This window comes from Echeneis naucrates, chromosome 14, assembly GCF_900963305.1.
Source record: "Echeneis naucrates chromosome 14, fEcheNa1.1, whole genome shotgun sequence".
NCBI lineage: Eukaryota > Metazoa > Chordata > Actinopteri > Carangiformes > Echeneidae > Echeneis > Echeneis naucrates.
Window position 1 is genome coordinate 1,331,222 of NC_042524.1, and position 12,597 is coordinate 1,343,818.

General features: G+C 42.3%; 1 protein-coding gene across 1 annotated transcript; it reads left to right on the top strand.

Moving 5' to 3' along the window:
* Positions 1–676: 676 nt before the first annotated feature.
* On the top strand, positions 677–4,077 carry LOC115054412 (microfibrillar-associated protein 3-like). The gene is made up of 3 exons (XM_029519648.1): positions 677–812; positions 1,341–1,619; positions 2,011–4,077. The coding sequence occupies exons 2-3, from the start codon at positions 1,391–1,393 to the stop codon at positions 2,757–2,759; spliced, it is 978 nt and encodes a 325-aa protein (XP_029375508.1). The 5' UTR covers positions 677–812; positions 1,341–1,390; the 3' UTR covers positions 2,760–4,077.
* The last annotated feature ends 8,520 nt before the right edge of the window (positions 4,078–12,597 follow it).

A 12,597-nucleotide genomic window follows, 5' to 3' on the forward strand; every position in this document is an offset into this window, starting at 1 on the left:
CACACTTTTAGCCACGTGTGCAATGCAGCTTCCGTTTCAGCGCCTTCAAAATAAAGACACTTCTCTGACCGTGGCGATGATGTTAGTGAAACATTTACAAAACATGGTGGAGAATCGGGATGACAGATGCTCGTTGTATTTTTGTCTAAATGTGGAGAAGCGTTTAAAAATATATACGAGTGATTTTAAGATCTCTTATCCTCCGATTTTCGGTGGGCCACAAAATTTGAGTTTTATTTTGTTAGAAATCTCTTCCTGCCACCGGGCTATCACTGCCGCACGTTCGGTAGCTTGACAAAATAAAAGGCAAAATAAACGTCCAAAAATAAAATAAAATTTTTATTTTATTACAAAAACACGAACTCATATTAATATTATCAATATCAGGAGAAATCTGTGCAGGTTTCTCAGCTCCAGCCATCAGTCCTTGTGAAAAAATGTTTTCTCACCTGGCTCGTTTTTTTAATATTATCCAAATTATATTTGTATATATATCAAATTTACTTTAAAGTTAAATTCATCCATATTAAATTCCATTCGTATCACCTTAATAAAAACCTTTTCCTGTATTCTGTTTCAATACAATAAAACATTTGAATATTAAGGTAAACGATTATATATGCAAACAGCTTTTAAGCCACGCCCACTCAGTCGCACCTGTCGGGAACAAGGAAGTGAAGTCACCTCTGGAAGTGATCGAGTTTGATTTGCTTAAAAAACTGCAGAAACATAACAAAATATTTATAAGGTTTTATTCTGGTGCTTTCTGTCGGAGCAGGTGGATTCAGGTCCAGAGTCTGTTTGGGGATTTGGTGAGTTGTGTTGTAATACCAACGTGGCATTAATAATTGTTTTAAAGAATAATAATTTGTATTTTTAGTAACTGTTTCTCTGACAAATCCCCATAAAAGCACAAATATTTATGTGTTATGTGTTGCACTGAGTTATTATTTTTAAACTTTCTTCATCTCCCAGGATGTATTTAACCAAAAAAAGTCTATTTTTAATCTATTTCTAAGAGACACTGACTTCTTCTTTTATGAAGAATTAAAAAGTCAAGGGAGACAGACATTTCTAGTTATATATGTTATGTATTAATACGTAACAAGGCCCTGTAACCTGTATAACATAAACTACTGTATTTCTGTTATAGGTGTCATGAGGGAGCCAAAAATCGGCTCAAACCTTTGACTTTTGTAGATGAAAGTAAAGTAAAACAAAAATAATGTTTATAATTTCTGCCTCATAAACATCTGCAACTAATTCCATCAGAAAAAACTCAAACAAGCGAAACATGTTGCTGCATTGACTCACAACCTGCAATGATTCCCGTTTTGCAGGTTTTTCTTGTCTACATGTGAGCTGAAGCTGCCTACGATCTGCCTGCGACATGTTGTCACATCACAGACGTCACCTGTCAGGCCTGCTACTCGCAGTCCTTCTGCTCTGTGGCTGCACAGCAGAAGGCGATCACAACGGGTCCGAGGTGGCGCCGCCTCAACACCCCTCCATGGTGGTGAAGGAGGGATCCGACACAATGATCGAGTGTAACGTGACGGGAAGTCGTCGTGATGTGAAGTGGTACAACCCTAAAGGACTGCTGCTGGGCGAGGGCACAGGTAGGAAACATGAGGAGGAACTTTGCCAACCACTCGCTCTTCTTTTTCCATTTACAAAGCTGCTTTATGCAAAAAAAGTAAACAGGAAGAAGGTAAAGCAAAGTGATTTCAGTATTTCATCAAAATTTCCGATATCATCAGATATAATGTTGCACCTGAAAGTTGAAGATACAAAATCAACGTCCAAAAATGATGTTTTATTAAAAAGAAACAACTGAAACATAAAATGCACCATTATGATTATCTCTCATCACAGAGATCATTTTTGATGCTTCATTAGAAGCTGCCTGATTAAAAAGATGATGAATATTTTCCCATAACTGAGAAATCACCTTTCTCTCGGGTTGGTCTAAGTGAAACTCTGTTGTCATCTTTTTTCTTTTTACCTCAGGTGAGAAGTGGGAGATTCAAGAGAACGGCATCCTGAACATCAGCGTTGTCTCCTTTGAAGATCGTGGCCAGTACACCTGCATCGCCTCCAGCGGTACCGGTGGGACCAGAAACTACACCATCACGCTGCGTGTGGCCTACACCGACAGCGGCCTGGGTTTGTATTATGTCACCGTCTGCCTGGTGGCCTTCACCATCACCATGATCCTGAATGTGGCGCGGCTCTGCATGGTCAGCAGCCACCTCAAGAAGACTGAGCGGGCCATCAACGAGTTCTTCCGCACCGAGGGCGCCGAGAAGCTGCAGAAGGCCTTGGAGGTCGCCAAACACATTCCCATCGTCACGTCAGCCAAGACACTGGAGCTTGCCAAGGTCACCCAGTTCAAGACCATGGAGTTCGCCCGCCATATGGAGGAGCTGGCAAGGAGCGTCCCTCTGCCGCCGTTCATCCTCAACTGCCGGACATTCACGGAGGAAGTCGCTGAGACGCAGTCTGACCCCGCAGGGTCCGTCTACTGTCAGGCTATAGGCCTGGCCTGCTCTGAAAGAAACGGAGAGGAGGAGGAGGAGGCGTGTCAGGCACTGCTGTCAGGTGAAAGGCGAGGGCCCGAAGGCGGCGGTGTGGACGTTAAAGTGTCAGTTCATACTGTTTCTGAGGACGGTGCCGCCAAGACGAAGGAGGCGGAGAAGAGCCTCCAAGTGCTCACCGCAGACTCACCAACAAGTGTGTCCTACGAGAGCAGCATGTAGCTCCTCATTTTGAAGGAACCACCTCCGACACAAAAGGTGCCGAACTGCAAGTTAGATGATGAAAGGCACTTTTACACCGGATAGCCAGATCAGTGTGTGATCTTCAAAGAAACCACAAGAGTCACAAACCAGGAAATAATCTGTAATTCCATGCATCTGTTAAGAATCCTGCTGCTTTCCACTTTTCTCTAGAAGATGATCATCACAACAGAGCACAATGCAAGTGTCTCTCGTAGTTTCACCAACAGTCTTCTTTTTCCGGTCCAGGGCTTTTTTTACGTCTAATTTCTGACATAAAACTTGATACTGACCCGACTGAGTCGTAAGAAGCTGGTGTGACTTCAGTGTTGTGGTGGGTCACTGTTACTTTGAGGATGCACAACACACATATTGTCCATCTGTTACACACATTACAGACAAAACATTCACCTGGACTAAATTTTGTCCCACTGCAGTTTCACAATGAACCAAAAACATATTTAACGTCTCATCTATGATAAAAGCTGTGATTTGTCCTCGTGTGGCTGCTTCCTGTCAGTCATCTGACCGAGGCCTGGGCGTAATCTCTTCGAAGCATCATCATCATCAATCCTCATGAATACACTGAAGGGATGACCCTGATTTTTTTTTTTTTTTTCAATGATAGGCTTCAAGAAGAAACAAACAACCAGAGATACAAAAATTGATTCCTAATTCGAAAATTCTATTCAAAAACGAAGATTTGAAAGCACATTTGTCAGCATGAAGTTTGTTTGTGTGGTAAACAGCAGGCTGCTTTGACCTCTCAGCGGTCTTGAAAACTTGGAAACATGTCTGATGTGATACAAGACGAGTGCGCTCATAAATATACATGAGCAGGTTTGTTGTTATGAATGCCTGAAAAAGTCAAGGACTTAATGATTGTGAAGACAACAGAGAAATAATTACTTTAATTACGGAAGATAAATTATAATGAATCATTTAATTGTTTTTATAAATACGAGGACGCAGAAGATCCATGCTGTAGATAAAGTGTCAATTCCAATTTAAAAACTAATATAAAGACACTTACCTAATAAAATCTTTTTTTTTTTTTTTTTAGTTTTTTTTTAGGCTTGTCAGGTAAAATACATGAATCACATGAAAACTTGAAAACATGCCACAAAACTTATTTACTGTCTTTCAGGGGCATTTAACAACATTGTGTCTTGTTATTTGTGTAAACTGTGAATCATTTCTGGAACTGAAACATTATTTTATCTATCTATCTCTTATCTGTTTTCTAGAACAAAGAGAGAATGTGACTAACTGACTAATTAATAAACACAAAAATCTTGCAATCCAATCTGAGCTTACATTTCCGTGGAGACACTGGGTGGAGCTATTGGGTCAAACTTCACACTTTCACTTCTTGTAAACTCTCCAGAAGGAACTTTGCAGTTGACAAGCTCCTGATGAACCCTTGATGTTATGGAAGGAACAGAGAGATTCACTGTTGAGGGTTTAAGTGTCGCATCTTAAGGGTAAAGTGAGTTCAGGCTCCTGTTTGGTAAATCAAACGTTTTCCAACATTTGGGTGGAGTCTGAAAATGCAGCAACAGATCTACAGCCCTGAGAGACGGAGAGAAAAGAGGTCATGAATACTTAATTCAGCATTGTATTCAAGGCTGCTTCTCCTTTTGTATTTCTCTTTGCTGTTCAATGCCATGTGGCATATCTAATATATTTTAAAGACCTACAGTTGACCTGAACTAGTGATCTTCTGGATGCGTAATCAGTTGATCTGCTGATTAGTTTTAACTTCCAAAGCTAACCAGACCTCTTCCGGAAAACCTGATCACTGAGTGTGTCGCCGAACTGATACAGAACCTGGACCTACATTATGATCCAAAAGGACACAAACATCCACCTTGAGTCCATATGGGACCTTGGACTGTTACATAAAAAAATGGCTTTGTACAACACAAACAAAAACTCTTGGGAGCATTTCTCTGCAGGAACTCTGTGAGTAAATGATGCATCTGGGGCTTCATTAGGACTCATCCTGGACCACGTTGCTGTGCTGTGTATCTTTAGCATCCTTTAGGTCAATTCCCCGGAATACAGGAGTAATCCTGCCCCACCTGTGAAATATTGGGTTGGAAAGCAGCCCAAATAACAATAACCTTGGGCCTCTGCGTTGAATAACTCGAAGAATCTATCCTTCTTCCCCTTCCTGTCGTCTCCGGAGCTTATCTAAATAGAATTGATTGGCTCAGGTCATCATTCATCGCATCGAGCCGAGGCAGACTTCTAAGGATGAAGGATTTTTAAGGATAGGATATTTCCAGCAGTTTCTCTGTGTCATCGTGGGGGGAAACTAAACAAATTGATCGGGCTAAAAATGACAGATAGCCCGTGTGTGTGTGTGTGTCATGGTAGCCATAGAAGAGATTGGTTATCTTAAGGACAAATTCAAACCAGCCTCTGTCTATGTTTGTCTTCACGCAAGACAGAGCATCCCTCAGATTAATTATGCACACTTACATAAATGAATGAAGCCAGTGCAAGCAGTAAATTTGGACCTCTTGAATTTAAATTGCTCATAAAAAAAGGGTTGGGGGGGGAGAAAAAACCTCACTACTATTTTATTTTCAATCAGGCTCGAAGGAATCAGCCTGAAAAACAAGGAGAGTTATGAATTAAACGACAGGATGAGAGAAATGGTTGTCATTTCTGATCATTAGACAAGAGGGTTCGGCGCAGCAGTTGTGATTAGCTCTGCTGTAGCAGACGTGTGTGTGTGTGAGTCTAATTTCATAATTCACTGGCCTGATTCCAAGCAGAGTGTTGTCCTCTCAGATTTGAGCTGGATTGTCTTTTACACTGAAGGACGGACGAGCAGTCTGAACTTCCTTCCTCCATTAAAACAGCAGATTAATCGCTTTACCTTCAGCACGGCAGGTTAGAGCAGGTTTGTCCTTTGAAATTTTACTGTCAGTGGCACCACCTTCACAATGACCTCGGTTAAAGGCACGAAAACAGACAACAGCAGCGATTTTGGATGGATCTGGTCACAAAAGCATCAGTAATTTATTGAACACTGATGTTTTATATAAACGTATATGAAGTATTTATAGTTTTAGCCATTTCATGTCTTTGAGTCTTTGATAACTGGCGACCATTATAAACAGAATTTCTCATTAATTGGCGTTGTTGATTTTTGTAAACATTATCATTTAGTCAATACAACTGCAACACACCTCACCAAGATTTCAGAATGTAGATGTTAATAGGTAGAATTTGTTCTCCGTCAAAGCAACCTATTTATAGTAAATGTAGGTGTTAAACTTTTATGTCCTTATTTTCAGATAACCTCTAACAAAAATGTGCACCCAGGGACAGCCCAGCTGAGGTCAACACGCTGGAATGAAGCCCCACAAACAGCAAGTGCCAAAAATGGGACGGCGGGTGGCACAGAGACTGACCTGATTCTCCGCAGGGGCTCGCTGTAACAAACAGCCCTGCCGTCAAACGCTAATGGGAAATAATGGCCCCGGCAGCTCTGCGGCGGCTGGCCGGGCTCGTCGGGACCGGGGTGAAAGGATTGGGGTCAGGTCTTCCGACAGCTCCTCGCATCGTCTGGCAGATGCACACTAATCAGAGACAGAACATCTGGAGGGAAGGAGTGAAAATGGAGGGCGATGACGGCGGTCAGCTGAAGGTTGAAAAGAACCTCATCGGGTGACCGAGACGTTTTGATTGGAGATCACCTGGAGCTTTACACCGCTGCACCATGGGATTGTTTTACTTCAACAGTCCTCCTCCCAACATCACACTCACAACAGCCGCATCCTTCAACAAGCCCAGGTCAGGTCAAGGAAACCTGAAGAGAAGTCGGCTACTGGAACAAAAACAAGAGTGGAGAATGTGGAACTGATGGATTACAGCTGCACAAGCCCCCCCGGTGAGAGGACGGGGAAACTTACGTCGACGACCCTCAAATCGCTCCAGGAGCAACATCCGAGGTGTTGGCGCTGAAAATTGCTCCCAGGCCTGCAGCAGAGGAACCTGAGCTTTGACGAGGAGACACACACTCAAACTGGGAAGTTATATGACATATTTTTAAAAATGATGTAGTGTCCCTGTCATCGACGCAAGTGAGGATGATTTTATCACAGCTGATGGCGTGACAGTGAAAATAATATCTTCTTCAAACATCAGTCTTCCATCAGCTGCACAGCTGTAACATTCAGCTCATAGTTGGCTTTTTTTCCTATTTCCACAGAAAAATGAAGTTTCTCCTGTAAAAGAGACAGTTAAAGGTGTTTGACACTCAGATTTGGAACTACGAGGCTCAAGATAACCTCAACGCCATCCTGGCTGTCGTTTCCCGCTCTACCTTTGCATTTAGTCTTGTTTTAATGAAAATACAAAGAAAATGTTTTTCCATTGTTCCCTTTCAGTTTAATTCATTAGTTGAATATTGTCAAATCTAAAAGCCAGTTGGTTGGGAACATTCAATTAAAGCGCTGGATCAATAGTTTTGAATTTTACGCATCACTTCCTTTCCCTTGGTTAAGGACGGTCCCACGTGGTGCCAAAGAAACTTTCAGCTCAGTAAGAAATCTTTTGTATGAAAAAGTTCCCTTTGAAGCTGACCACGGTCGTTGTCTGACAGATGGTGATGGCTTGATTTCCTGAGCGGAAGCGAAGGTGCTTGGTCGGAGTCGCACTGAGAATTTTTTTAGTAACAGCCAATTCTTCAACTTCAAAGAGTGCAAGGAGCATGAAGACTGGGAAACAGGAAATTGTTTTAACTCTTTGCACTGAGAGCAATTGGAGTCCTCAAGGCGCAAACAAAGCTGGTTGGAGGCTATAATTTGCTGTATTATGTGAGTATTACTCAGAATATAATTAAGTGCTTCAAAGGTGGATAGGGGTTGTGTAAAATTTGTCCCGGAGGTCCCCTCGTTTCCATTATCTTTCTTCAGCAAAGGCGGCCAAAGGGTTTCTGTGATGTCTGTCTTCAGCTCCTGTCTGTGATTCACAAGGTTCAAACTGTGTGACAGCGTTCGTGCACATTTTCTCAGTCTTCACCGTTCCTCATGAGGACAGGCAGCCTTTTATTGTGCACCTTGAAAGTTACAGGCTCCTGCCTCGCTGCAATTTTCATCCATCTTTTAGCCGCCATCTCCAACGCAGTCAGAACTTCGGGCTTTTCTGTTGCAAAAATTCATGAAGATGAAAGTGAAGAATAAACAGATGAAGAAGTTTCAGCTCCGCGTCCTGACGCACCAACATCAGGTCCTGGTTGGTGTCCACCTCCTTCTTGGGCCTCAGCTTATCATGGTTTGGTTCTACCATTGTGAAACCAGCACGTCAATGTCAGACGTCCGCTTCACACGTCTTTTCACGCTTTTCCTTCTTCGGTCTTCAGGGACGGGAGGGAGACAGAACTGGGTTTGGTAAAAGCAGATTTGCTCAGCCACTCCGTCGTTCCTCTGAGGAAGGAGACTTCATCACCTCGTCTTCAAACCCCTGCTGAGCAAAACAAGGAAAAATTCCTTTTCATTGACAAAGTGAATCTCTTTTCAGCGGCTGAGGCTTCTTGCTCCTGTCCTAATTGTTTCAAAGACAAACCTCACACCGCACTAGTTCTGTTAGAGTCCGCCCTCAGCCGTAACGGTTCTCTGGGCTTCGTTCGGCAGGACAGTTAAACGAGATGAGTCGGCCTTCCTCGCATCGCCCGGCTCAACTTTGTGACTGTTAGGTTGAAGATTGTTTCACGGCGCTGAATTTACTGAGTGGCAGAGACACTATAAATATGCAATAGTGAAACTCATGAAATATTTATTGGCTGCCATCCTCTTCTATCTTTTCTTTCCTGGGTAGGTATCAGGTGCTCCTCTGTGAAATAAGACTCAGGAAGTTAGTGGGTGACATTACGGTAATGTAAGTTAGTTACTATCCAAGCCGCTATTGAAATGGAGGGTTTTACTGCCGGATATATTTACATAAATCAGTCTGAGCCGGGCTGTCAGAAGTTGTCCCGGGCCGTGAAGCATTATTTTAGGACCGGCCAACATCCAGCATGGGCTCTATACGAGCTGCACGGCGGTAACATTGTGTCGTATTTAGGTCATAGCAACAGGCAGGTCCGTTACACAATCTGAGCTCCATTGTCAAATGGAAATGAGCTTTTGAGTGTGCTCAGGTGTTTATGTGGAGGATTTTTTTCATCCTGTTCTGGCTCTGGTTATAATGCGTCGACATGCTGATGCCAAACGTACACAGAATGAGGAAGTAGCTATCCCAAACTGCAAACTATGAAAGAATCTGATCAAATTCGATGTAAAGAAGACACTAAAACATTGCAGGGCTGTTTCATGCAGGGAAGATGGCTGAAGATGAGAGGGATATGAATCCTGGGCTTTAGGATTAAAGGAGAGTGTCCTTGTGTTACGAAAGAAAGCCGTCTCTTCCCCTCTGCACCCACGAGACATGCTATCATTTTAATGCTTCATTTCTCCACCATCTACAGCCCGAGGTTCATTTCTCTGATGTTCTCATTAAGCTGCCCTGAGTGGCTACTCTTGTATGACACCGACAATTTCTGTAATGTGTTATTTCGTGTGAAACTGTACCGACAACCTGAGAGGCTGCTCTGTCTTTCTATCACTTCATTTAAGTGACGGCACGTGCGATATCCTGAATCACATTTTGGGGTCTGAAACCGTTCACTTGGGAAGAGACACATCAGCTCATTTTACTTCCAGAATAGATGTTACATTTCCACCAGTTAGGACATCATTTTTATTCAAGGTTTTCCTCCTCGGAGCTCCAGCGGCTCCCTGAATGAGAAAAATCACGCCCCAGAAACTCTAATGGATCTTGGCAGGGATGACCCGACCATCTCGTCTGCTGTGATGACTTGGTTTTACGGTTTTTGAGTCCTGCAGCTGAATGGCGTCGCAGGCAAACCCCTGTCAGTAGGTGTTCAGTCATTTGGCAGCACTTAGAGCCCACTTGAGATTTTTTCGCCGCATGAGAGCAACAGCTCTTATAAACTAAATATTGAGTGAAACCTCCCACCTGTAATCTGCAGACCTCACAGCCATCCGTGTGCGCATGTGAAGCAAACACCAACATAAGCACACGTCCTTTGCATAAAAAAGGCATTTCCATATTCATACAGAGCACACTGAAGTGTCTTTGGAGCTCCGGTGACTTTTTAAGGCTCCACTGCGCTGATGAAGCTTGACATTTCAAAATTTTAAAGCAGAAGCAGGAAATTATCCTCGATCACTTTTAACACCAAAACATTTTGGTTTCAACAGATGGACAGAGCTGAAATATATACCTGCATTTCAGAGTGTGATCGTCATATTATTATTATTACTGTACGTCGAACTGCGATGGCTCCACCTGATGAGGCTGAAAAACGGCCTCCGAAGTGCCGTCCCTGTGACAAATCCTTCGTGTTAGCATGTTATTTTCACGTCGTTAGTGTCTTTGCAGCATTGTTAGCAGATTTGGAGGAGTTGGCAGCGACCCTTTACTTCGTTTTGGGGCAGCTCTGGATCATTTAGGAGGAATTAGGCCCTTTTTTTCTGAGGTCAGGTGCATGTTTGTATACACGCTGTCTGTTCCTCTGCAGCGCGGCAGGTCCGACGTACGTCAGCGTGCACGGTCAAACTTGATTAGCTCAAGCATACACAGGAGTGCTCCCTTGTGTTCATTTCACTTGAGTGATCCTGATATCGAAAACATCCTCGTCTCGCTTTCTCACTGACGCTCATGCTGATGGGTTTTATATCGATCGGGTTTCTTTCTCTTCCCAGTCTGTGTGCATCTTGAAGAGTCGGTTAATGGTGTCTTACTAACTCCAGCTCAGTCATCCTTTACATGCTGCTCTCACAAGAACCCCTTCACCCCGCATATCCATCACTGCCGGTCTGTATAGTGCTCATAACATATTTATGAACGCGGCCTGAGGGAGGCTCGTGCTCTGAATGCTGATGTGACGTTCAGATGTCGTGTTTTTAGAGCTTTTTTTTCCCTTTCTTGAATTTTTTTACTCTCATATTTAATCTACATTGTTTGACTGAAATATCAGTCGAACCATCCTGAAACTACTGGATTTATTTCTGCGATATATATATATATATTTTTTTTTATTGTTATCATTTATTTTTTTTTATTTTACTGACATTTATCAGAAAGTTAAAAGCTTGAATAAGTCCACCCAGGTCCCTGAGAGGTTGACTACAAGAATACAAAACACGAGTCCGATCAGGTGGAGAATCCCTTCCAGACATTCTGCCGTTGTTTGAACAGAATTTGAAGAAGGCCAGATTTTGGGAAAAGATGGATCTAGGCTGGTTTAAGCTATATTTTGTTGCAGCTTTTGTGAGTGCAGCTGCAGAGAAGGTGTACCTGACCTTCAACAGCAAACCAGATGCTATTACTCACTGTATCACTGTATTAATCTGAGTGCCAGAGAGAATTACAGTTATTTGGTCCGCTTTTGGGTTCAGCCTTTTATTTGCAATATACTCCAGAAAACAACAACAACAACAACATAAAAACAAGAAGCCTTCGATTTGGATTGAAGAATATTTTGTACCTGTAAAAAAAAAAATCATCATGTCTCCTACTGTTAAATCTCCTAGGTTTAACTAATTTGCAAAAGCAAGATATTTAGGAGGAAATGTGACTATAAATGGATTATTTTTCTCTAAATTTAATGAGGAAATGCTAATTAGCATATTTGGAAAGTCGCAATTATGTTGATACTGAACGCATCAGTGAAATGTTTATAGAAAATGTATTTTTCTGCCAGACTATCCGACCTTCCACTCAGTCAAGGCGAGCTTATTTTCATAGCTGCATTCAGACGCAACTCAAAATGTTTTATGAAAAAAACATGAAAAATAAAAGGATTAAAATAGCATTTAGAAACAATTACACATTTGAATAAATAGAAAACATTTAAATAAAACATCACGGCTGCATAAAATCAGGCGTGAAACTCCTTCTGAAGACAAGAACTTGCCGCTGAACTTTTCTACTAAACGGTCCTCGGCTCTGAGACAAACTTTTTTTTTTCTTTTTGCCGACGGACACAAATGCAGCACACGCTTTCATTAAACCAAAGTTCAACCCCAAGTTGCCCCAGAAATAACAACCCCGAGATGCCCCAGTGGGTCACCACAAAGAGCTCAGACCATTAATGCTGAGTCTGAACTGCCCTCACCTCTCCTGGTACAGCGTGATTAGATCACGGTTAAACTCGGGGAACGACTGTGCATCCGCTGTGACTTCAGGCAAAGTGTGTTTATTTCAATTTGAAGAAAATCCTTTGTGCTTTCAGGGTGTCTCACTTTGCCTCAGTTTTGCTCTTTATCCACTCACAACTCTCAGTGAGTTCCCTGTTGGGAGAAAATGTAGCTCCTCAGTCCCCTAAAAAGAGGAAACATTTCGAAATGTCACCTCATAACAAATCCAACTCACAACAGATTTGCCACCAGGCGTTAAATGGCGCTGTGATGTCACCCACTTTTTTTTTTTTTGGTCTAATCCATCACCTGCTTTAGGAGCTATTTTCTTCTAAATGGAAACATCATTATAGAAATTAACAACTGAAGTGAAGAAGACTTGAAAACAATTACTAATAATAAAGGGAGTGAGAATCAACACCATTTCCCCATAGACGTCAATACAATCTGCCCCCTGATGGTCATTAGATTGATCCAAGTCCATTTTTATATCTTCTCTATTGTTTCCCCAAATTGATTAATGTAATTGATACATTTCCGCACAATTAACACACAACGCTGTGCGACATCTCTAATATTTTGGAGGTGAGTTTCTCCAT

Bases quoted from the DNA above. Each gene is read 5' to 3' on its own strand.
- LOC115054412 (XM_029519648.1), top strand. From the start codon at position 1,391: ATGTTGTCACATCACAGACGTCACCTGTCAGGCCTGCTACTCGCAGTC. The intron at 1,620-2,010 runs GTAGGAAACATG...TTTTTACCTCAG, and splicing joins GCTGCTGGGCGAGGGCACAG to GTGAGAAGTGGGAGATTCAA.